This window comes from Neovison vison, chromosome 2 (genome assembly GCF_020171115.1).
Source record: "Neovison vison isolate M4711 chromosome 2, ASM_NN_V1, whole genome shotgun sequence".
NCBI lineage: Eukaryota > Metazoa > Chordata > Mammalia > Carnivora > Mustelidae > Neogale > Neogale vison.
This window is the reverse complement of record NC_058092.1, coordinates 106268890-106295640: the sequence shown is the minus strand read 5'-3', so window position 1 is coordinate 106295640 and position 26751 is coordinate 106268890. Positions and strand designations below refer to the sequence as shown.

General features: G+C 38.6%; 1 protein-coding gene across 1 annotated transcript; it reads right to left on the bottom strand.

Annotated features, from left to right (window-relative positions):
• Positions 1-5928: 5928 nt before the first annotated feature.
• Positions 5929-26751, bottom strand: CTSS (cathepsin S). The gene is made up of 8 exons (XM_044239110.1): positions 26614-26751; positions 25563-25686; positions 23847-23969; positions 22403-22552; positions 19858-20085; positions 18674-18839; positions 17271-17373; positions 5929-6151 (listed from the first exon to the last, which is right to left on the bottom strand). The coding sequence occupies exons 1-8, from the start codon at positions 26646-26648 to the stop codon at positions 6052-6054; spliced, it is 1029 nt and encodes a 342-aa protein (XP_044095045.1). The 5' UTR covers positions 26649-26751; the 3' UTR covers positions 5929-6051.

Sequence of the window (26751 nt, the reverse complement as noted above, 5' to 3'; positions counted from 1 at the left end):
AGAAAAAAAATTGAAAAAGAAAAAAATATGTAATTAACTGCAAGACTAAAGAATCATGGGGAGAAAGTCCTGAGTTCCGTGCTTTGCTTTCTCCTCCTCTGGAATTCCGCTGCTCTCCTTGGTATTGAAACTGCACTCCTTGGTAGGTGAACTTGGTCCTGGCTGGATTTCTTGCTGATCTTCTGGGGGAGGGGCCTGTTGTAGTGATTCTCAAGTGTCTTTGCCCCAGGTGGAATTGCACCGCCCTTACCAGGGGCCGGGTTGAGTAACCTGCTCGGGTTTGCATGCAGGAGCTTTTGTTCCCTGAGCGCTTTCCATAGAGTTCCAGAGGACGGGAATACAAATGGCGGCCTCCTGGTCTCCAGCCCAGAGGAGCTGAGAGCTCAGGGCCGCACTCCTCAGTGCCCCCTCAGAGAATAGCGCCCAATTACTCCCGTCTCCCTGGCCTCCGGTCACGCTCCGAGCTCACCGAGCCTGCGACCTGTTCAAGGTAACCCCGAGCTGAGAGCTCACTTCTCGGCTCTGTCTCTGTAGCCGGCTTCCCTGGTCTAATACCTGTGAGCTCTGCGACACTCAGACACCCTCGATCCTTCTGTGACCCTGTGGGACCTGAGGCCACGCTGACCCTGCGTGGGCTTCACCCCGGTTTAGCCTCTGGAGTGATGTCCCTCAGTGGAACAGACTTTTATAAGTCCTGGTTTTGTGCTCTGTTGCTCCGCTGCTTGCTGGGAGCCGGCCCCTCACCCCGCAGTCTATCTTCCCATTGCTTTGGATTCACTTCACTGACAGTCCTACCTTTCAGAAAGTGGTCAATTTTCTGTTTCTCTTTGATCTCCTGTTGGATTTGTAGGTGTTTGCAATCTTGAGTATATGTGCTGCTGAAGCAAGCACAATGTTTGCAATCTTTAGATAAGCTATCTAGCTGATCTCCTGCTACCTGAAGTAATCTCAGCCTGCTACTTCCTCCTTTTTGATTTTTGAGCCATGTGAATATATTAGCTGTACTAAAAAAAAAATTAAGCAAATAAAAAAAATTAAACAGGTAAATAATCTCAAGAACTGAGATTAAATATTATAAAATTTTAGCTTACTGTTTTATTAAGGCAATCTCATTCATTAATTATCTTTATCTCAATGAAGTAGAAATGAAGTGGAGCAAAATCCAGATCAAAGTATAGGCCTAGGAGGGGTGGGAGAGGGAAGCAGGAAAAGAATCTTTTGAATAATAGTTTTCCTTAAATTTTAATAGACATTTTAAAACAGTTTCTACAAGTATTAGATTTCTATTACTATGAAAGAACTATTAGGACATCGTTTTACTTCTAACTCTTACAATGTGCTGGTCATTCATTCGCATTTATCCATCACTCGTGTATTTTCTCCTTTCAATAAATAGTGACACACTACTTTCAGGCAGGCACTGTTTTATGTTCTAAGTACAAAGTGGTAAGTAAATAAGAGTCATGATTTCTGCTCTAGTTCAGCCGATGATCTAATGAAGAAGAGAGATGTTATACAAATAAGTATATAAATAACATATAACTTGATATAAGGTTTGAAAGAAGAGCACTGGATTCGGTGATAGTCAAAGGAAAAGAAACAGTTTACATGAGAAGGTGGTTCATGGAAGGCCTTTGTAAGGAAATGACATTTGAGTTGCAACCACAAGGATGAGTGGAAATTATTGGAAGAGTGTGGCTGGAAAACTAGGTCCTAATATAAGAAGTGCTTCAAAAACTGGAGGAAGGCCAGTATGGATTAGCGCATAGCAAATGAGGAAAACTGACTCCAGATAAGATAGGAGAGCCAGAATATGCAGAATTTAATAGTCAATGTTAAGGAATTTTTGTTTTACTTTAGGTGTAATGGGAGCTACTGAATGCTTGCAAGTGGGAAAGATATTATCAAATTTATATTTGTGAATGAACACTTCAGGTCTTGGTTGGAGAACAAATTAAAGGTTGTGTGGGGGGGCAGGCATCAACAAAGAAACACTGATTTATCTTGAGTCATTTTCTTTTTTTCCTTAAATATTTATTTATTTATTTATTTGAGAGAGAGTGTGAGGGTAGGGGAGGGATGGAGGGAGAGACTCTTAAGCAGACTATGTGCTGAGTGCCTGAGGCAGACAATCTCATGACCCTGAGATAACAACCTAGAGATGACTACCTGAGTCAAAATGAAGTAGGACACCTAACCAGCTGTGCCATCCAAGTGCCCCAGAGTAGTTATGTCCTTTAAGGATTGCTTTCATTTTTAAAGATGGATGTGTCTCTCTGGTAACTTAGAGTTAATCATCATCAAGATTCTCATCTAAGAACAGTAAGAAAAGAATAATTTTTTTTCAAGGAAATAGTTTCTGCCTTCATATATTTCTTATAAGTTCATAGTGGCATTGTCCAGTAAACTCCTAGTTCTGCAATGTTTAAATCCTTGTTTACCTTTATTATGCAGTTAAAAGATTTGTCAACTTTTACTCTATAATGACTCCCAAATGCTTGTTTCTTTTTCTTTTTTCACAGCTGCTTAAATTGTCCAAGGTTTAATATCACCTCACATATGTACTTTCTTTTTTTTTAAATTTTATTTATTTGACAGACAGAGATCACAAGTAGGCAGAGAGGCAGGCAGAGAGAGAGAGGGGGAAGCAGGCTCCCCACTGAGCAGAGAGCCTGACGCGGGGCTCGATCCCAGGACCCTGGGATCATGACCTGGGCCGAAGGCAGTGGCTTAACCCACTGAGCCACCCAGGCGCCCCACATATGTACTTTCTATAGTACTTTCTAGCTAGTATCCTTTTTATTTTCTTCAAACCATTCCTGTTTAGAGGTTCCAGAATAAGTTTGTTCTTTTCTTTTTTGCTTTAAACTTTTAATTTTTTTAATAAACATATAATATATTTTTATCCCCAGGGGTACAGGTCTGTGAATCACCAGGTTTACACACTTCACAGCACTCACCATAGCACATATCCTCCCCAGTGTCCATAACACCACCCCCCCTTCTCCCAACCCCTCTCCCCACAGCAGCCCTCAGTTTGTTTTGTGAGATTAAGAGTCACTTATGGTTTGTCTCCCTCCCAATCCCATCTTGTATCATTTATTCTTCTCCTACCCCCTTAACCCCCCATTAAACTTTTAATTTTTTAAAAAGCTGTTTATTTCTATAAGTTTGAAATTATTTATTGCTAAAAATTTCCCTTTGTGTTGGAAATAGAATAAAGATCTTTGTTAAATATTTCCCTACTCTGTTTATTTATTTCAAGGGTTCTTCCCCTAGGATCCAGAGTCCATGGATAGAATTCAGATAATTTGTATGGGAAAAAAATTATAGCTTTATTTTCATTAACCTCTAACTGAAAGTTATCATTTCCTTCAATTCAGAATATAGTCCATAAAACAATATTAGCAATACTTGTAATTTTATCACCAAAAGTCAGATATTTACATATATATGTATATATATATAATTATAGTTTTCCCAGATATCTGTCAAGTATCATTTATACTCATCACTATTTCAAATTTAAGATGGTTATTAATTCTCATTATAAAGAAGTATATGTATTACTATGGCACAGATATATATTTTAACATATTTATTTATTTATTTATTTGACAGAGAGAAATCACAAGTAGATGGAGAGGCAGGCAGAGAGAGAGAGAGGGAAGCAGGCTCCCTCTCCCTCAGCAGAGAGCCCGATGCGGGACTCGATCCCAGCACCCTGAGATCATGACCTGAGCCGAAGGCAGCGGCTTAACACACTGAGCCACCCAGGCGCCCTATATTTTAACATTTTTAAAAAAGATTTTGTTTATTTGACAGAGAGGGAGAGAGGGAACACAAGTAGGGGAGTGGCAAGCAGAGGGAGAGGGAGAAGCAGGCTCCCCGCTGAGCAGGAACCCAGACTCTGCACTTGATCCCAGGACCCCCAGGATCATAACCTGAGCTGAAGGCAGACACCTAACCAACTAAGCCACCCAATCGCCCCTATATTTTAACATTTTAATAACTGTATTTCAATAAAGTTGGTTTTCTTTGCATTCCTATATATTTTATTTTATGTATTTAAAAACATTATTTTGAGAATTTATAGGCTTCATCAGACTTACAAAAGTTAAAACTTACCTATGTTTTTGTTCCATTTACAGTGCTTAAAAAATTGTGGGCAAAATAAAGAATAATCAATTAAATATATTTTTTAATAAATACTTTCATTTTTTTTTTAAAGTAAGCTCTATGCCCAACATGGGACTTGATCTCACAACCCCGAGATCAAAATCCCATGCTCTATGAACTGAGCCAGCCAGTTACCCCTTGACTAAATACTTTTTGATTACAATGTTTCTCTACACTTTTGATGGTAGTCATATATTATGATCATGTTTTTATAGTTAGCAATTCTTGTTCTTTAATATATTCTTTTTTTTTTTTTTAAAGATTTTATTTGTTTATTTAACAGGCAGAGATCACAAGTAGGCAGAGAGGCAGGCAGAGAGAGAGGAAGGGAAGCAGGCTCCCTGCTGAGCAGAGAGCCGCATGCGGGACTCGATCCTAGGACCCTGAGATCATGACCTGAGCCGAAGGCAGCGGCTTAACCCACTGAGCCACCCAGGCGCCCCATTCTTTAATATATTCTTTATGGGGTCACCTGGGTGGCTCAGTTGGTTGAGCATCTGACTCAGGTCGGCTCAGGTCATAGGGTCGTGAGATTGAGCCCCTCCACACTCAGTGCAGAGTCTGCTTGGGATCCCCTCCTGATTCCTCTCCCCTCCCTTTTACTCCTCCCCCATCTCACGCACTTACCCTCTCTTGCAAATAGATAAATACATATTTTTAAAAAAATAAAATGTTCTTTATAGTGAAATTAAGTTCATTTTAAGATCAACTAATTACATCATCCCTCACATTTTCATGTAGTAGGCACAAACTGATTAAAATTTATGCATTTACTTTTTTAGAGGGGGAGGGGTGGAGGGAGAGGGAAAGAGAGAGAATCTTCAGCAGGCTCCATACCCAGCAGAGAGCCTGTTGTAGGTCTCCAACTCACAATCCCGAGATCACGACCTGAGTTGAAATCAGGAATGGGTCGTTTAACCAACTGAACCACCTAGGTACCCCAGTAATGGAATATTTTAAAAGAGACGCAGTTTGGTTATTTTATTCAGGTTGACTTAATTATTTGCCCCCAAAATGTTCTGGCTAAATTGCTAAATGACTAGGTAAAAATAATTTGTATTAGTATATTAATTGTTGATCATTAAAACGATTCTTCCGAAGTGCTTGAAAACGGATTACGTCTTAAGTATTTGCCTACCTTAAAAAAATTATCTAATCCTTTGATGTGCAAAGATACCATATCAGCCCTCAGGACATTAGTAACCCAGTAGTTTCCTCCATTATTTTTGCCAAAGCCCTTCACTAGCATACTACAATTTACATCTTCATGATAGATTATAATAGTTACCTAAGGATAAGAAAGGAATGGTATGTGGTATGAATACAAAGTTGAAAAGAGATATTTATTAAGCATTTATATGCCATCATATTACAAAACGATACCAAGGAACTAAAAAGACAAAGCATGTAAAATAAGACAGTGGCAAAACAAACATGACAGATTTCTTAGGTTGACCTATTCACGTACAGATAGTACATTTTTTTTTAAAGATTTTATGTATTTATTTGACAGAGATCACAAGTAGGCAGAGGCAGGCAGAGAGAGGAGGGGAAGCAGGCTCCCTGCTGAGCAGAGAGCCCTATGTGGGGCTTGATCCCAGGACCCTGGCTGGGATCATGACCTGAGCTGAAGGCAGAGGCTTTAACCCACTGAGCCACCCAGGCACACCCAGACAGTACATTATTAATTTGTGTAGCAAAAATTTTCCAGTTTCTGCAAAGCAAAAAAATAAAGAGTCAAACTACATATTCTATTCGTACAGTAAATGTAAGTTGGTCATGACACACTTATTTCTACAGGTTACAGCAGGTAAAATTAAGTTAAGAGAAAGTGTTATATTTTACAGACTTGTTATAAAATGAAGAGATCCTCTAGATTTCTGGGTAAGAGGGATAATTAGCAATCCCACAGTGATTTCCACTGTTTCTTGCCATCCGAATATATCCTTGCTCACCGAAGTTGAGGCCCCAGCTTTAGAAAAAGAAATAACACAAAATTACAAATGAATATAATAAAATCACAATATCAACTTTTTATCTCCTAGATTGTTTTTTTCCTAAAGTGATTATATATGAAAAGCTATAAAACAAAATTAGAGCAAAATAATATAAAAATCTCCCCAGGGGTTTCAGGCAATTTTCAAAGGATAGTTTGGAAGGCTTTAGTGCTATATTGATGAATAGACTTAATACCTAAGGAAAACAATATAAACTCCACCCCAAAGCTTTAATCCTCCTACTTTGTAAATACACCTCCTGCAGGGAAAGGGTATTATGGTCCTTTCCAAGGTCCCATCGTTAAATGTTTTTGCAAAACAGGATCATAAATTATTATTTTCTATCAAACTTAGATTCCTTTAGAGAATGTCAACTAAGAAGTATTTTTGAATGACTACTCTGGAAAAGGCATAAGGTAGGAAATTCCAAAGTAAGAAATAAAAAGGGCCCCCCTCAAACAGCTTTGCGACCTTGAGGTGGAGCTGAGGTAAGACTTTCTCATAGGTAAAGCTGTGAAAAAATGGAATATGCTATCTTAGGAGAAGGTGAGCTCACTGGTTCTGGAAGTGTTCAATCAGAGGTTTGCATAACTTGTTAGAGATGTTGCAGAGGGAATTTGTAGGTCAAGTAAGAGTTAGATCAACGGTCTCTCGCTTTTTCATTTCATGAACTTTGAGAATTTAAAAAATTTCGCAAATTTACATACAGTTACCAATATTTTATAGGTATTTTATTTTTTTAAAGGTTTTATTTCTTTATTTGACAGAGAGAGAGAGAGAGAGAGAGAAACAGAGAGTAGCAGAGGGAGAGGGAGAAGCAGGCTCCTCACTGAGCAGGGAGCCTGACGTGGGTCTCGAGTCCATGACCCTTAGATCATGACCTGAGCCGAAGAAAAACACTCAACTGACTAAGCCACCCAGGTGCCTTATTTTATAGTTATTTTAAAGATTTCATTTATTGATTGATTTTTAGAGAGAGACAGAGAGAGAGAGAGAGCAAGTGAGCAGGGAAAAGGGAGAGGAAGAGAGAATCTCACACAGAACACGGAGCCCAATGCGGGATTCAATCCCATACCCTGATATTATGACCTGACCCAAAATCAAGAGTCAGAAGCTTAACTGACTAAGCCACCCAGGTGCTCCAAAGTTACCAATTTTTAAATTAGCAAGTACAGACATAAAAAAATGCTCTTTATATCACCATTGTATTGTAAAAGAAAGAATGGTTTTTTTTTTTAAGATTTTATTTATTTATTAGACAGAGAGAGATAATGCAAGCAGGGGGAGTGGGAGAGGGAAAAGCAGGCTTCCTACTGAGCACAGAGCCCGATGTGGTCTTGATCCCAGGGTCCTGGGATCATAACCTGGGCCAAAGGCAGACGGTTAACAACTGAGCCACCCAGAGACCCAGAAAGGATGTTTCAACACCAAAACAAAACTTAAGAGGACATAGTCTCTACTTTAAGGATAGTCCTTTGATCCAAATAAATTTGTATATTTATGAAGGATATATCAAAATATTCATATTTTCTCATTTTGTCACAGACTAGTGAAAAAACTGACAAGATTTTTGTAAGATAAATATTTTCTTAAGTTTTTTTATGATTCTGAGATTTTTGTAATTGTAGATATACAAATAATTATACTCTGAAGCAAATTCATTAAGTTCTATAACTAGGATACAAATAAAAGCATGAATTTGAGAAAGTGCCTACTGTGTTTATATTTGGAGAGCAGCAAAACATTTAGTTAAAAGGAAAATTACACATCTTTAGGGTAGAAGGGGACAAAGAGGATAGAAAGTTGGGTTGGGGCTATGTTGTGAAGAGCTTAGAACAATAGGCTACGGAACGCGTAATTTAATTCCATAGGCAAAGGGAAACAGTTGAAAATTTTTGCTCGGGACTCAAAGGAGAGGTGGATTATGTCTTTGCATGCAGTGGAGAAACTAAGAAATGTGGCTTTATTGCAAGCAGACAGATGGCATTATTTAAAATGGCTGTGCTCTGATAGGCCTTAACTGTTCCCTGTATCAGCCATTCAGTGGACACTTTGCAGGTCTTATTTTTCCCTCTTGTATCATTTAACGAGGTGGTCCCCACTTCTCTCCTGGCCTTAAGATAATACATGCCCTGATATTTCCCTTCTCTGCTCACTCCTTCTTAAAGTCTTTTGTGGGCTTCTTTATTGTTTCCTTTCATTTATTACCACTCTGCTGATTAAAATACTTTAATGCCTCTCCAATATCTTTAAAATAAAATCCAAACTCCACTGTCACCTCTTATCAATAGATGGAGTATTCTTTTAGTATCCCAAAACAATTATGATAAATTCAGGTGAAGCTATTATTAATATTAATAGCCACCTTTCATTGAGCACCTAGCTCTGTGCTAAGCACCCTAACCTATACTACCTGACTTAATTATCACACTGTGAGGAGGAAAATGGTCAAAGTGGTAAAATGGTTTGCTAAGATGGTTAATTATGAAGTCAGGGCACAAATCTAGGATTGTTTTACTTCAAAGCCTACTCTAACATTTATACTAGCCCTAACCCTACATTATTCCTGTGAGTGAGGTAGCATGAGAGATGAAATTCAGACCAGAACATCCAGGACTTTATATAATCGATATCTTCCTATATTTTGTTTTGTAGTTATTTCATTGCCTTAAAAAAGTAGATAAAAAATTAAAGAAAAACTGAGTTTGGGCTTAAGTTCTGGCAATGAAATTTGAACTGAGTTGTAATTACTAGCAGTATGAACTCAGTCAGTGAGGTCCTATTCAGAATCTGGATAGCTCACTTTCCCCAGCTTCACAGAACAAGATCAACTATCCCAAACTTTGTAAAAATCCTAGACCTGGGCGCCTGGGTGGTTCAGTGGGTTAAAACCTCTGCCTTTGGCTCAGGTCATGATCCCAGGGTGCTGGGATCGAGCCCCGCATTGGGCTCTCTGCTCAGCCGGGAGCCTGCTTCCCCCTCTCTCTGACTGCCTCTCTGCTTACTTGTGATCTCTGCCAAATAAATAAATTTTAAAAATCTAAAAAAAAAAAAAAGAAATCCCACACCTCTTTTGACTAAGTCCTCCTAACCTTTCCTTAAAGAATAACACTGATTTAAAAATCACAAGCTCAATAAATACGAGGACAAATTCTTTCCTTCGGAACTGTGCAAAGTCAGCTCCAAATGTTGATTCTGGTCCTTACCAAGTTGTTTATTTTTACTGGTTCTATAGCTCTTTCATTCAAACTGTTTACCTGCAGGCAAGTTTCTTAACTCTGTCAGTACCAGGAGTCCTATTCTGTATTATGGAGATAAAATGCGTATCCTTTAAAAATTCTGGTGAAGCTAGAATTTTCTTACTTACCAGAAGTACTTGCACAGTGTCTGTATGTAGTAAATAGTGAGTAGAGGTGTCTATGTTTGTTATTATCCAAGTATGAGTCCATTTGATTGGACTCAAGTAGAGTTCATCCCCTTTAAACAAAATACAGACTTTTTCTAGAGTAATCAACAGTCCAGCTTGCCTGGGACTATTCTGGTTTCAAAAAAAAAGTCCTGTGGCCTGGGAAACCCATTAGTCTTTGACATGATGAGATGGTTGGCCACCCTACCTTCTCCCTGCATATTACAGACTACTAACTTGTAAGACATTCCTTCTAGAATGTATGCCAGTTTCCTTTGTGATAAACTGTAGTTCTGAGCTTCCTAGGCTATCCCAGATACTACTGTATGCATTAGGATTATGGAGGTAAATGAGATAGACAAAGTCTTTTCAAAGCCTACATAAAAAACATACAGTAAACAAGTAAATAATATGATAAAATATAAGTACTATGAAGAAAATTAAAGCAGAGTAAGGGGATATGGAATGTTGGGAATCAGGGCTACATTTTAGGAGTAGTCAGGGAATGCTTCTCTGAGGAAACATTAGTGCAAAGACAGTAAGTGAAGGTGCAAATGATGCAAAGATCTGGAAAAAGAGCTGGAATAAACTTGATATGTAAGAAATGATAAGTGTCTCTTGAGAAAAGGTACTGAAAAAAAGCTAGTGTTCTTGGAGCTGAGGGAGATGGGCAGATGTAGTGGGAAATGCCGTTGGAGAGACAGGCTGAGGCCAAAAATTGTCATGGTTTTATAGGTCATGGATTTTATTCAGAGTGTGAAGGAAAGCCATTAGGGCATTTGGGGCAGGAGAGTAACATAACCTCCTTTATGTTTTAGAAAGATCATCCTGGCTACTATATAGAGGACTGACCGTAAGCAAACAAGAAGGGAAGTGACTACCAGTTAGGAGATTATTGCTATAGACCAAGAGATGGATGGTGACTTGAACTAGAGCAGTAACAGCAGAGATACTGAGAAGTGTTAAGGTTTGGGAAAATTTAATGATGATAGAAATGACAGAATTTGCTGATGGTTTAGGTGTGAGATAGCAAATGAAGAAAGGATGGTTCCAGTATTTTGACCTGGGGTAAATGCTGTTGGCATATACCAAGATGGGAAAAATTGGAGCAGTGGCAGGAAGTCAAAAGTTCTGTTTTGGATGTGTTAAGTTAAAGAGGCCTATGAATACTCCAGTGGAGAGGTCAAATAATGGGCTTTTGGTCACGGAGTCTGGAGATCAGAAAGGAGGTTAGAGTTGAAGGTACAAAGCTGAGAGTCACCAGCTGTTTGTTGTTTAAAACCGACACTAAACGAGATCTTCAAAAGAATATATAGAGAGAAATTGAGGCCTGGGGATTATAATATTTAAAAGGAAGGAAGAATAAGAGGAACTACAGAACTCAGGAGACTGAGAGGTAAAGTAGGAAGAAAACCAGGGTGGGGTATGATCCCCTGAAAGTCAAATAAAGTGTTTCGGAAAGCAGAGAGTAACCATACATCAAATGTTAAGAATGCAGGAAGATGAGACCTGAAAACTATTTAATGAGGCAAGATGGAGGTGATTGCTGATCTTGAAAACATCGATTTCAGTGGAGTAGTGGGAATAAGTTATAAATTGAGTTATAAACCAAATGTACATTCTTAATCTCTCTGTAGAGAAATCGCTTAATATATGAAAGAAAAATCATTAGATTTTAACTTTTTCCTTTTTTCCTTTCCAGCCTTTGATTCCATGGAGAGAAGGCAGTACATATGAGTTTAATGTAGACCCCTATCATGTTTAATGATTAAAGAATATTAACTGTAAGAGTCAGGATCTCTTGAAAGATCAGACAGTAGCTTTCACTGAGGGAAAATAGAATATGTTCTTTTTTCCAACTTGTATTTTCCTAACTTAATCCCATTTATGAATGAAAAGGAGGCATTTCAGTCTCCCATTCATCAGCTCCATTGACTTACTTCATTATCTAGAGGCCCATCTATTTTGCAACTACTTATCTTAGAGAGTTCACCAGATAACGCTTAAAGGTGTTCTGGGTACTTTCCTAGTTTTGGGGGAGGGTGTGTGTGTGTGTGTATTTAAGGTTCTCATGATCTAATGGCTAATGCCTTTAATTTTTTTCCCCAGGCTAAAATTATTCTATGCCCAATAACTTTGGGCCTCCATTACTCATTGATCTGTAGATTAGATTAAACTCCTCCCCGACCTTTAAAAAAATAAAAAGCATAATTGACATACAATATCCTGTTAGTTTCAAGTGTGATTTCACAGCGATTTGATATTTTTATACATAACAAATGATCCTCATAAGTCTAGTTACCACCTGTTACCACACAAAGTTATTACAATATTATTGACTATATTCTCTATACTGTACATTATATCCCCATGACCTATTTATTTTATAACTGGAAGTTAATATCTCTTAATGCCCTTTACCTATTTTTCCCATCCACTCAAACCCTTCCTCTTCTGGTAACCAATAGTTTGTTTCATGTATCTAGGAGTCTGTTTCTGTTTTATTTATTTTTTAGATTCTAAATATAAGTGAAATCATATGGTATTTGTTTATTTAACTTATTTCGTTTAGCATTATGCTAGGTTCATACATGTCACAAATAGCAAGATTTCACTGTTTTTCTATGACTGAGTAAAATTCTGTTATATATCCCATCTTCCTTACCCATTTATATATCGATGAACATTTAATGATTTTATTTATTTATTTGAATGAGTAGGATTTTTAGTGAGGGTTTTTTTTTTCATTTTAAAAGTAATAAGGTAATTTTTTAAAAACTTGGTATTTCTTTTTTTCTTTTTCTTTTTTAAAGATTACTTATTTATTTATTTGATAGAGAAAAAGACAGCAGGAGAGGAAATACAAGCAGGGGGAGTGGGAGAGGGAAAAGCAGGCTTCCCACTGAGCAGGGAACCTGATGTGGGGCTCAATGTGGGGGATGATGTGGGGCTCGATCCCAGGGCCCTGGGATCATGACATGAGCCAAAGGCATACTCTTAACGAGGGAGCCACCCAGGTGCCCAAAAGTAATAAGGTACTTGTTAAAGACTTTTGCAAATACTTAAAGGTAGACGAAGATAACCATTATTAACATTTGGTATAATTCCTTCTGGTCTTTTAGTATAACAAAAATCAGAGAAATTGGGCATACTGTCTTAAACTTAATATTTATTTTATGTTTATATGTATTCTCCATTTAAACATATGTTCAAGTATTTTATTAGGTTATTAATAATAGTCTGAGTAAATATAGTTTCTAATACATGTGCTTGGTTTAATATTGTCCCTATTGTTAGACATTTTGGGTTTACTGGTTTTCACTATTAAAGAGGAAGAATGAATGCTATAATTTACATAAATTGGATATGAAGCTTTCCTCATATTTAAGATTATTTTATTCATTTAGGTTGCAAGACGTGAGAAAAAACTGGACAGAGAATGTGAACATTTAAATAGGCTTTGGTTCATATTATTGAATTGCTTTCGAGGAGGATCGTAACAATTTATTCTTCCACTGGAATGTATGAGAGTGCCCATTTCACCACAGACAGGTGGGATTTCTGTAGGCAGCAATGGGCTTTAAGGGCATTTCAGAAAGATGAAATAGCACAAGTAAAGAAACAGAAATAGCTATAAACTTAGGGAATGATGAGTAAGTAGTTCACTGTGGCCAGAGTGTAAATATGGGTGCATGAGAACCTAGGGAAAGAAAAGTCTAGAAAGCTATGTTGGAAACTGGATAATGGAGAATCTTGAGTGCCTGGCTAGGAATTTGGACTTCATTATGATGACAATGGTAAACTATTTAGAATTTTTGACTATGAGTTTTCATAATCTACATTTTAAGAAGGTACTTCCATAGCTAGGTGAGAATAGGATCTGAATTAGAGCAGGAATAGAAGGAAATATAAAATTTGATTCAGAGGCCGAATGGACAGGGCTATGGATTGAAGGAGAGAATGGTATCATCCAAGATGATACCAAAGCTTTGATAACCTGAAGATGGTGATGCATTACTCAAAATACAGAATTATTCTCCCTTCGGCTTATTCTAAAATACTTTTCAGGGGCAGACAGTGAAAGGGTCGTTTAGATGGAAGGAGAGAGAGAATATGAATTTAGACTTTTTGAGAGAGACAATGTGTGTGTTGGGAGTAGCAGTAGGATAGGCAGGTGGGAAATTTGAATTTTTAAAAAGATTGTATTTATTTACTTGAGAGAGAGAGTGAGCAAGACAGACAGAACACAAGTGGGGAAAAACAGAGGGAAAGGAAGGAACAGATTCCCTGATGAGCAGGGAGCCTGATGCAGGGTTCCATCCCAGGACCCTGGGATCGTGACTCAAGCCGGTGGCAGAAAATTAACCAACTGAACCACCCAGGTGTCCAGAAATTTGGATTTAAAAAAAAAAGATTTATTTATTTATGAGAGAGAGAGCACATGTACATGGCAGGAGGGGCAGAGAGAGAGAATCTTCAAGCAGCCTCCCTGCTGAGCATGGGGGCAGTGAGGGCAGTTGGGGGCCCAAGGCTCCAATCTCATAACCCATGAGACCACAGCCTGAGCTGAAACCAAGAGTCAGTTGTTTAATCAACTGAGCCACCCAGGCTCCCCCCAAATTTGGATTTTTTTAGCAAAGCTGTCAAGTTGGAAGTTGGACATGGAAGTCTGTTGGTTAGTAGAGAGATTGTTTTTAGAGACTATGAATTGGGTATCATCCACATAATGACAACAGTTGAAACTCAAGTTGCAGATGAGTTTGCTTTAGTATAGCTGGAGCTAGAGCATGAGGGACAGGTGGAAGAAAATAAGAAATGAGGCTAAAGCTGATATCGCAAAATGAGTCAGGATAGTGTCATGTCGTAGATGCCAAAGAAATAAATGTAGTACAGAGTTTATAAAGCAGAGAAACTGTTCACATTTCTGTGCCATTACATATCCTTTATAGGTGACTGGGCCATTTATTTTCCTCCTCTAGAACATGAGCAATTCCAGTCATCTGAAAACTTAATACAAGGAAGTAGTGCCTTCTCTGTGAAACTTTTAGGCAGTTAGGCATCTCCTCATCTATGGCCCATAGCCACTGAGACATATATCATTATACCATGATGTTTTGTATTTTATTGTTTTAAAAATATATCTAATTCCCCACTGAGCTCTTATGTGCGCTCTTTTGGGACAGGATGATTTCTCGTTTATTTTCGTATTTCTAGGGCCTAGATAATGCCCATGGCATTGTAGATCTCTAATAAATTTTCATTGAATGAGTAAGTGTTAAGAAGGGGTTTTGGATACGTAGTGATCCAAAGGGGCACGTGCACCCGAATGTTTATAGCAGCAATGTCCACAATAGCCAAACTATGGAAAGAACCTAGATGTCCATCAACAGATGAATGGATCAAGAAGATGTGGTATATATACACAATGGAATACTATGCAGCCATCAAAAGAAACGAAATCTTGCCATTTGCGACAACATGGATGGAACTAGAGCGTATCATGCTTAGTGAAATAAGTCAAGCGGAGAAAGACAACTATCATATGATCTCCCTGATATGAGGAAGTGGTGATGCAACATGGGGGCTTAAGTGGGTAGGAGAAGAATCCATGAAACAAGATGGGATAGGGAGGGAGACAAACCATAAGTGACTCTTAATCTCACGAAACAAACTGTGGGTTGCTGGGGGGAGGGGGGTTGGGAGAAGGGGGGTAGGGTTATGGACATTGGGGAGGGTATGTGCTTTTGGGTAAATTGGAAGGGGAGATGAACCATGAGAGACTATGGACTCTGAAAAACAATCTGAGTGGCGGGGGGGGTGGGAGGTTGGGGTACCAGGTGGTGGGTATTATAGAGGGCACAGCTTGCATGGAGCACTGGGTGTGGTGAAAAAATAATGAATACTGTTTTTCTGAAAATAAATAAATTGGAAAAAAAAAAAGAAGGGGTTTTGGATTTAAACACTAAACGATATAAATGGTCTTCCAGAAGAGCAGTTTCAATAGAGAAGGGAAGTTGAAAAAAAAAAATAGAGAAGAGAAGTTAGAATACATGTTGTAGGAAGTGAACAAGAAAAAAGATATAAGTGAAAATATTGCTTCATATCCCTGGTCCAGGCCCAAGCTGATCAGTGCTGTGAATAGGTTACAAGTGAACCAAGATGTTGTTTCCCCCAACTACTTCCCAGTAAGCCATACAAATACTACCATCTTCTATGTGTGTTAGAGATACAAGGACAATACAGATCTTTACCCCAAAGGTGCATCCCGAATACAATTTAAATATAATGCATAAAGTACTCCAGTATGCATAAGACTTTTTTGGAGCATAGAAAAAAGACATTTTACCCAGCTCAAGGATTTAGAGGGAAATTTCTGTTATAGAGAATGCCTTAGCTGGTTTTGAAGGAAAAGGAGAAATAAACCAAGTGAGGAGAAAGAATGTTCCTGGCAGAAGGAACAGCATAACCAAGGTATGAAGATATTAAAGATAAAATGCTATGTATGGGAACTCTGTGCATAGTTAAATGTAACTGGAATAAAAAGTGGGAGACAAGTGCCAGCAATTGAGCCTGGTCAGACAGGCAGAGACCACAACCATAGAGGACTTGTCTTCCCCACTGGGCAACATTTTTTTTTCAAAGATTTTATTTATTCATTTGACAGAGAGATAGAGAGAGAGAGAGAGCACGCACAAGTAGGCAGAGCGGCAGGCAGAGGGAAAGGGAGAAGCAGGCCACTCGGTGAAGAGGGAGCTGGATGCGAGGCTCGATCCCACAATCCTGGGATCATGACCAGAGCTGAAGGCAGCGGCTTAACCAACTGAGCCACCCAGATGCCCCTACTGGGGAACATTTATACCAAAGGGTACTCTGTAGAATAGTTATTACCCCAGTTTGTCATATTTGAGACACACCAGTCTGGAAGCAGCACAAAAGATGGATTTGAGAGTAAAGGAGACCACTTTGAAGGCTACAGGAGTAGTTCAGGCAAAAGATGTCTGAAGCAAAGCAATAATGGAAGAAATGGAGAGGGGACAGAGGCAAGGACAAATATGTGGGAAATTAGATTGACTTGCTGCTTGATTAGATCTTGAGGAGCCTACAATAAATCCATAGTATCTTGTTGGGTGACTCTGTTGTGTGTGGTTGCCGGTTAGTGAGTTAGGAAGTTCTGGAGAGGACAATATGGTAGAGAGGGTACTGAATTCCTTGGACATACTGAGTTTGGAGAAACTAAGATACATGGAAGTGGGTATGTCCAGATAAATAAGTCTGTATTTCAGGGCAGAGGATAGAGCTAGGGCTTAAGCTTTGGAAACTATCAGCATATAGGTTATAGCTAAAATCATAAGAAAAATGTAGGCTAAGAGGAGTAATGAGCAAAGGATGGAGCCCTGGAGGAAAGACCAACATTTGGGGGCTAAGCAGAGGAATAGATATTTATAAAGGAGAAGGAATGATCAGAGAAGTATTGTAGAAGATAAATCATGAAAACTGCTGAAGCCAGAACAGGGAGTGAAGAAATGGGAGCACTGAGTAATTAATTTTGAATGTCACTTTATAAGAAGCTATAAATGTTTATCATTGTTGTTATTATTATCATCATCATAATCACAGGAAAGCATTGGTTGAAGCTCCATCAAATTCCTTATTTTAATTAAATATACACTTAAGTGCAAATATATTACCTGTTTTTCACAAGCCAGTAGTCTCTTCCATTAAGGTTACCATAGCCAACCACTAATACACCATGATTCACATCCTGAGTACAGGATGGGTCATAGTAGACACCTGAGAATAAAATGTGGGTGGAGAAAAAGAGTGAACCATATGTGGCAGTGAAGGACATTTGAAAATGCTATTGCTTTTAGTAGACTGCTTTACATATATAGGAAGCAAGTTGAATTATAATTTTAGGAACATATACTCTCATCAAACTAATTAGAGTTAATAATTCTTTGCCATCAATGCTGTATTTGTCAGTTTTCTTGCCAACTTTGGCATCAATCCAATCACAGTTCCCTTGGAAATCTTTGATAAGCAGCTACATTTTTCTAATTATTTTTTAAAAGATTTTAGTTACTTATTTGAGAGAGAGAGAGACCACAAGTGAGTATGAGCAGGGGGAGGGACAGAGAGAGAGAGAGAGAGAGAGAATCCCATGCAGACTCTGCACTGAGTGCAAAACCTGACATGGTTCTCGATCCCACAACCCTGAGATCACGATCTGAGTTGAAATCAACAGTTGGGATACTTAACCAACTGAGCCACCCAGGTGCCCCTTTTCCTAAAGATTTTAACTTATATCGCGTCAGTTACTGTATTTCTTTTTATGTATTCCTAAACTGTTTATTCCATATATTTTTATCCTTTACGATATGAAATGATCTTTGGGTGAGTTTGTTTGCTGGTTTGTTTGTTTTAAATAAAACAGTAGAGTCATTTGGTTTAACACAACACTCTAACATTGGCGGGTGCTCTCCTTGTATCCCACAGTGCTGTACCTACACTGCACAGTGGCTCCAGAGGTTAGGAGCCCAGGCTCTGGAGTCAAATAGCATTGTTTCTAATCCTCACTGACCACTTCCAGACTGTATTACTTTATGCCAATTAACGTGTGACTTGTTCATCTGTGAAATAGGGCTATTGTGAGGATTAAATAAGATAATTCATGGAAAGAATTTATCATAGTACTCAGCATGAAGTATTGTAAATTTTGATGAGTATTACTTAACTAATTAGAACTGGATATAAAAAATATATATGAAAAAGGGGCACCTGGGTGGCTCAGTGGGTTAAGCCTCTGCCTTCAGTTCATGTCATGGTCTCAGGGTCCTGGGATCAAGCCCCACATCAGGCTCTCTGCACAGCGGGAAGCCTGCTTCCCCTTCTATCTGCCTCTCTGCCTACTTGTGCTCTCTCTCTCTGTGTCAAATAAATAAATAAAATATTTAAAAAATATATATATATATGAAATGGAGGATTAGGTTTAACCTAAACACTCAGAGATGGGGTGATGGGGAAGGATTATATTCTTTCTTATGGTGCAGGGGCAGCATATAACAACAAGATAAAATATCTGAGTTTTTACCACTTTTATACAGGAAGAAAGAAGAGTGTTTTGCATCAATAGCAACAGACACAGGTCCTTTATTGGCCACAGCTTCTTTCAAGGCATCTTCACTGCCAAAGGGAAGTTCAGTATACTTTGAACATGTAGCAGCTCGATGTTTTGAGTCATACCTGCAGTTTCCATCCTGCAAAAAAAGGTTATAAATCAAATAAATAAGTATTTATTTCAGCTTCTTTTATATCACCAACATCCCAAGTCTGGATTTCAAATGTTTTCTTTCCTCATTTAGTCTTTCAAATGTCTAAGTTTCCTTCCTCATTTAAATGAAGAAAAAGCAAATCTCCCCAAAACCTTAACCCTTCCGTGTTTCACCAGTAACAGAGGAAATACATAACTATTATATTGTTTTAAATTGTGAACATCTTTATGCATGCAGAAGTTGCTGGATAATGTCCCTCAGGTTCTCAGGTGGATTGGGGAGGTATACTATGTAAAGATCATAAAATCTATACTATAACTTTAAAATCTTTTTGATGATATAATGCCTACAAGATGATCTGCAGTTTAAATGATGGTTTACAAAGACCATATAATCTGAAAAACACCTAGAGTGTATATTTTAGTAGGAAAAGAGAAATTACAAATTCACTTTTGTTGTGCATATACATATGTTTTTTTAAATGCTTAATAGGACAAAGAACTTGAAAGAAATATACCAAATTAATGGTGGTTAAGGTAGGAGGTTTTGGAGTGGTATTTTCTTTATCTTTCCTAAATTTTCTGTAATACAGATATATTAATTCATCTAACAAAACATGCAATGAACTTGTGAGGAGGAAGAAGAGAGCATCATTTAGCTTTTTAGTAGGTAGGAGAATGGTGTGACTGATGATCTGAGAATAAGGTTGAGCATGGGAGGCTGTAGGAAAAACAAGTTGAAATACCAGGCAGATGGACAGAAGGAATTCTAAGGCTTACTGAAAATCCATTTTTTGTGAATTCTACTTGCTTAAAATCAGTGTGCCACTGATGAATTAAGAAGACTACTGAAAAAGGAGTGAACTCTTACAAATTTAAGAATTCCTGACCAGGATTTTCATACACTGCTTCTCAAGTGATTGGCTTGGTTGTAGGTTTAGCTCAGTTAGTTAAGGGATAGCATAAGGTCCCAGGGCAGCACAAAAAGTTTGCTTGTGACACACCATGGCTTTGTAGGGATAGGAAACTTCCGAATCGATGCCGTTGTTATCAATGATATACTGGAAAGCCTTTGTCATGAAGCCACCATTGCAGCCTTTATTTCCATATCTTTCAGTTGAGCAATCTACCAGGTTCTGTGCACTCAGAGACACCAGATTTCCTGTTTTCAGCTTCAGCTGTGCTTCCAGGGCCCCCACAGCACTGAATGCCCAACAAGCACCACAAGCACCCTAAAACAGAGACAAGGGCACAGAAGTAATCATAGAAAGTCAGGAAGGAGGTTTTCCATCCCACGAACTGTGTACCTCTCAATGTGTCAATTCTGTCGGTTGTTATAGGAACAGCTCCCCACTCTACAATTTCTTCATTTCTTAGACATGGACATGAAGACTATATATACTTGACTGTTCTCTGAGGAAGGTCCAATATTAATAGCGATTTGCAAATGGCTGAGCTCAGAGCATAATTGCCATAGTCAAGTTTATTGAGAAATGGTACCCCCTGAGCCTGCTCTAGATCCCAGCTATCTTCACCCTTAAGTAAGGTAGATAGTCATCTACAGTATAGTGATTTTGAGGGGAGCTAGGGATGATTCTCTTGACCTAAAATACCCTTTCTCCTACCAAATAAGGTTGAAAACATAAGGTTAAATTTTTTCAAACATTTTTAGCTTCATAATTTTTTGACCAAAGATAGTTTACAAGGAAGCATAAACAAACAGAAAACACAAAGCTGCTTTAGTTAAAAAAAAGTCCGGAGCCCTATCATAATTGTTCTCTCTTACTTCTTCCTTCATTCTACCTTGCTCTCTACCCAAAGGAAGCAAACTGAATTTGCTTTTGGTTAAAGCAAAATCACCCATTAAAATGCAATCATCCAGGGAAAGGAGCTCATTAGATTATTTATAGTTAACACCTAAACATGTACTTTATTGGATCGTCCCAAATTTTATTTAATTTCTTTATTTTTTTAAGTAGCTTCCATGCCCAACATGGAGCTTTAACTCATGACCCTGAGATTTATGTCCTATGCTCTACTGACTGATACAGCCAGAAGCCTCCAACTTTTATTTTAGATAAGCTCTAATAAGAAACCTAAAACCAATTACAAGAAAAATATCTAGGAAGAAAAGAATAAGATATTAGCAGTACCATCTACTTCTTATTTTTTACTTTTGGGGTGCCTGGGTGGCTCAGTCTGTCAAGCGTCTGCCTTCAGCTCAGGTCATGATCCCAGGGTCCTGGGATCGAGCCCTGAGTCAGGCACCCTGCTCAGCGGGGAGTCTGCTTCTCCCTCTCCCTCTGCCCCTCCCATACTTGTTTTTTCTCTCAAATAAAAAAATAAATAAAATCTTTAAAAATATATGTTTACTTTCTTCTTTGGTTACCAGCTAGGGCAGCTGCTTAGAACACTTGGCTTCCTCTCCCTTACCCTGACCTCTAAGGTGATAGGTGTGTTTTACCCTTAGTTACCCCTAACTAATTTAGGATTTTTGCTGCTCCTTTTTTTTTTTTAAAGTAGTCTCCATGGCCAGTGTAGAGCCCAACATGAGGCTTGAACTCAGGACCCTGAGATGGAGACCTGAGCTGAGCTCGAGAGTCAGATGTTTAACTGACTGAGGCACCCAGGCGTCCCTTAAAGTGAACTAAAGGAAATACAAAAACATAGGAACAAATTTATAAAAACCCATACTGTATTTCTTACTGTAACAGTGCCAGCCTAGTCATGAGTGAACTAGACTGGTACAATTTCAGCTCTAGGTTTTTCCTCTCCTTCAACCCTGAAATGGAGGGAGAGATTTCCTGATCGATATTCTCTCTCACACACAATACTGTTTCCCAAGCAATTGGCTTAGTAGAAGATCCAGTGCATGAGCGCTAGAAATCTGTCTTAAAGAAATATATTTGCTCAGTTCACAGTTTTTTCTAATAGAGTTCTAACCATTGGTATTCTAAGTCTAATAATCAACTAATATTTATGTAAGTGTGGGCACCTGGGTGGCTCAGTGGGTTAGGCCTCTGCCTTTGGCTCAAGTCATGGTCTCAGGGTCCTGGGATCAGACCCTGCATCAGGCTCTCTGCTTGGTGGGGAGCCTGCTTCCCCCTCTCCCTCTGCTTGCCTCTCTGCCTATTTGTGATCTCTCTCTGTCAAATAAATAAATAAAATATTTTAAAAAAAGATTTACATAAGTATGCTAACTTACTCTAAAAGATTGTGAGTAATCTTTAGACAACGCTTTCTATAATTAATTTAAAAAACCAAAAGCAATAGTACCCTGCAAGTTTCAAATGTTCCTCTAAAAAATTTGTTGAAGAAAGTGGTTATAGTAGGACTAAACAAGAACTAAACATTGGAGAATACAAATAAAATATGATATGTGGTCATTGTCCCCAAGGAGCTTACAATTTAATTGGGAAGATGAGAATAACAAAAATCATTAGAAATAACATTAGAGAGATTCCACTGCCAAATTATGTAGCTAGACTAAGTATTGACAGAGGAGAGAGCTCTTCCTGGGGTACAGAAGCCTGGGATGACAATACTCACCTGGTATTTCACTTCAGTAACACACCCCTTCTCTCTCCAGTCCACAGAATCAGGCAATTTCTGATTAGAATTTGACTTGTAAGTGACATTTGCCTGCCATTGGCTGGGAACTCTCAGGGAACTCATCAAAGATGACACTTCTTCACTGGTCTGCAAGACAAATATATATATCTCCTTTCAATTATGACCTTCTTTTCAATATTCTAATAACCGTAACTGTGAACGTTTTTAACAATTGAGAAAAACCAGTGGTAGTTGTGACCGACATAGGTACTGCTATCAGATAGGTGAACTATCTGGGTCTCTTTCACACTTTGTCTTAGCACCCATTTAGGCATTGGGAAGAAGAAGAAAGTGGTAAAAACTAAAAGTCACAGGGAGGCAGATTTTTGTTTTAAAGCAAGGCAGAATTTTATTCAAGGACTGTCTAAAATGTAGACTGAACTGGGGCACCTGGGTGGCTCAATGGGTTAAAGCCTCTGCCTTTGGCTCAGGTCATGATCTCAGGGTCCTGGGATCGTGCCCTGCATGAGGCTCTCTGTGCAGCGGGGAGCCTGCTTCCCCCTCTCTCTGCCTGCCTCTCTGCCTGCTTGTGATCTCTGTCTGTCAAATAAACAAAATCTTAAAAAAAAAAAAAAGGTGGACTGAACTGGTTTTCCTTGTAAGAAAGAATTACAAAGGAGATGCCGCATTTAAGTAGAAATTTAACCTACCCAGTGTATTCTCTTCCAAGAGGTACTACGATTCTTAATTTCGGCCTCAACAGTAAAGTTTTTTTTTTTTTTAAAGATTTTATTTATTTATTTGACAGAGAGAGATTACAAGTAGGCAGAGAGGCAGGTAGAGAGAGAAGGAGGAGGAAGCAGGCTCCCTGCTGAGCAGAGAGCCCGATGCGGGACTCGATCCCAGGACCCCGAGATCATGACCTGAGCGGAAGGCAGCGGCTTAACCCACTGAGCCAGCCAGGCGCCCTCAACAGTAAAGTTTTGTAGGTAGAAAAAAATTTAAAAACTAATGGGAGAGTATTTGTGATATTAAATACCCACACTCCCTCATTAAGAAAGCAGGTAGACTATATTGAGGTATCAGTCTAGACATACAAAAGTATGGTAACTTACTCTAAAAGATTGTGAGTGATCTTTAGGCAGTGTTTTCTAGAATTAATTAAAAAAACAAAAGCAATACTAGCCTGTAAGTTTCAAATATACCTCTAAAAATTTTATTAAGGAAAGTGGTCACAGTAGAATGAAACAAGGAATCTGCAAATTCTTACATCCTTAAATTCTACTGTTTTCTAACTTTGCATATGTGTACACACACACACACACACAGACACACACACACACACACACATTCCTTTACTGTTTACCTTCGAATTGCCTTTGGGGAGATGGAAATCATACATACACAGAGATGAAAGTAGGATTATTTGTAATTTACTTACCATGTCTGCCAGATGGTTCATGCCTAGATCATATGAATGCATTCCCATTGAGTATTCCAGATTGTGAAGCATCACAGATTTTAGATTCTTTTCCCAGATAAGACGCCGTGCTACTTCCTCGTTCTAAAATGTAAGGAAAAAGAACATAGTCCCAGCCATTTCTTAAAAGATACTGTAGGTTCATAAAAAAAAAAATATTGTAGGTTCAGTTCCAGACCACTGCAGTAAAGCAAATATCACAGTAAAGTGAGTCAAATGAAGTTTTTGGTTTCTCCATGCATATAAAAGTCACATTTACACTATATATAGTTTATTAAGTGTGCAAAAGGATTATGTTATTTGAGCTTTGAGATAAATTATCAAGGAAGAATACTAATCAAAAGTAATTTTCGTTCCTTCCAAGGGACTGGAGTCATTAAAAAGAGAGGGAGTATTCATTTAACCAGATAGTGATGCTAACTGAACATTTTACTCTAGTTTAAACTTGAAATTAGAGCCTTGTTTCTCAAGGCACTTGGATGAGGGTAAAAATTCATCACTACTAAGAAAACAACTCAGTGCACATCCTTTCATTTACATTTTAAAAAGTGTCATTTTTATACAAAATAATGTATCAAATAAATTAATACATAATTCTTGCTTACAGAGTCAAAATATACACACACATCTTCACACATATATCTTAGAGAGTTTTTTTTAAAAGATTTTATTTATTTGAGAGAGAGTGATAGAGAGCAGAAGAGCAGGGTGGAGCAGAGGGAGAAACAGATCCCTGGCAGAGCAGGGAGACCAATGTGAGGCTCCATCCAGGACCCCAGGATCATGACCTGAGCCAAAGGCAGATGCTTAACTGACTGGGCCACCCAGGTGCCCTGGTTAAGGTCTAAAAAATCAATGAGTATATGGGGCGCCTGGGTGGCCGTTGGTTAAGCGTCTGCCTTTGGCTCAGGTTAGGATCCCAGGGTCCTGGGATGGAAACCTACATCAGGCTCCCTTCTCAGCAGGGAGCCTGCTTCTCCCTTTCCTCTGCCTGCTGCTCCCCTGCTTATGCTCTCTCTCTCTCTCACTATCTCTCTCCGTGTCAAATAAATAAGCAAAATCTTTTTTAAAAAATCAATAAATATGCATTGAAATAAAAACAAAAGTACATCGTGGGAATTCAAAGTCAAAAAACAACATCTGGTAGTGCTTCTATGTGCTAGGGACTAAAATAGGTCTTTTTGTTCTCAAACATGTACCCTACCTCCCTTGACCTGGAACCTGCATTCTAGTTACAACTTTGCTTCCTGGCTTCTATGAATTCTCGGCTCACATGTCACCTTCGATGAGGGTACTTCCCTGAGCTTTCTGTTACATATCAAGAAAAATCACTCCCAACCCCTGACAGCCATCTCCCAAAGCCCTCCAGCTCTAGGTCTCACTAGATCCCCCACGCTTTGCTTTGTTTTTTTCTACCGCCCTTATCACCACCTACCATACTATATTCTGCTTATTTATTTACTTAATTCCTGTCTCCCCTGCTATGATATGAGCTCCACGAAAACAGGAACTTTGCTCTGTTTCCTGCTATATCTCTGGTACCAAGAATAGAATCCGGCAAGAAATGAGTGCGTAAGCATTTATTGAAATCATTGCTTGTACGAATATCATTTTGAGGGGGAGAAAGTACAGGATACTCGAGCAAAAGCAAATTGCTCAAGTGATGATCCCACCTACCTTTTCCTGGTATTGTCTGCCATAGGTTTTCTTCCAGAGATTCCAGTGATGATCCAGAGTGGGATCATTCTGTACCTGAGCAACTGCATAGGAGCTCGCCAGGAGTCCCCACACCAGCCATTTCCTTTGGTTAAAGGAAAGGTAACATAAGAAGAATAGTTATTAGCTGCATATATTTTGACCAAATTTTTACATTAAAAAAAAAATCACACTGTAAAGTCTGTCGAAAGGACAATACAAATCAGAACTAAACAGGAAACTTCCTGGGATTTATTGTCTCAGGGAGGTAGTCTGTAGATTTATGACTGGAATACCACTTCTAATACTTAGTAGCATTTTAAAAAGTGATTTTCAGAAATTTCCTGATACCTGGTATACCAAACTTTCATCCAAGGCAGGAGGGATTGGGTAGGGTGGGGAGGCAGGGACTTTACAGGATTTGCCAACAAATCTAACCAAGGGATATCACCGCCTACCATCTTCAAGAGGAGGGCAAACCTTTGAAAAATCAATTTAACTTCATAATTTTTGAATACTTGGGCTTTTCTTAACTGGTCTATTTAAATATCCACAACATTTAGAGGTAGTTGAAAGACAACTCCCATGTATTGCTTTCAAATCCTAGAATCATTTTGGTTTTTTTTAAACTAGTTTTCCCAATAATCAAAACACCTATTTCAAAGGAAGCACTTATGTACTTTTGAAAACACCACTTCTATGTTTAAAACAAAAAGATTTGAATAGTAATTCAGTGACTACCTCCCTTAAACTGGATTCTACTTCCTTTTCTGTTTCTTTTAAATTCAAAACAGCTTCAAATTATATTCCAAAGAAAGCCACGTTTCAGCCTCAGATTTAGATGTGCAAACAGACATTAACTTTTCAAAAATAGATTCTTTTTAGTCAAAGAAACAAGAGGCAAATTGAGTGGCATAATATTTTCATTTACTTCCTGGAACCAATGGTTTAAAGCCTGGTAGGCACAGCACGCTAAATGCACAAACGGAGGGTTTAAAGACCAAAGAGTAGAAAAAGACCAGAGAGTACGTACATGATAGAACTGGCAGGTGCTCCCATAGTAAGCATGCCTGAAGGCGAGCCCTCTCCAAAGGTTTGAAGGCAGCAAAGAGACCTCTGTTAAACTGACTTTAAAAAGATACTGGGCTTGTCACATGAGGTACCCACAATG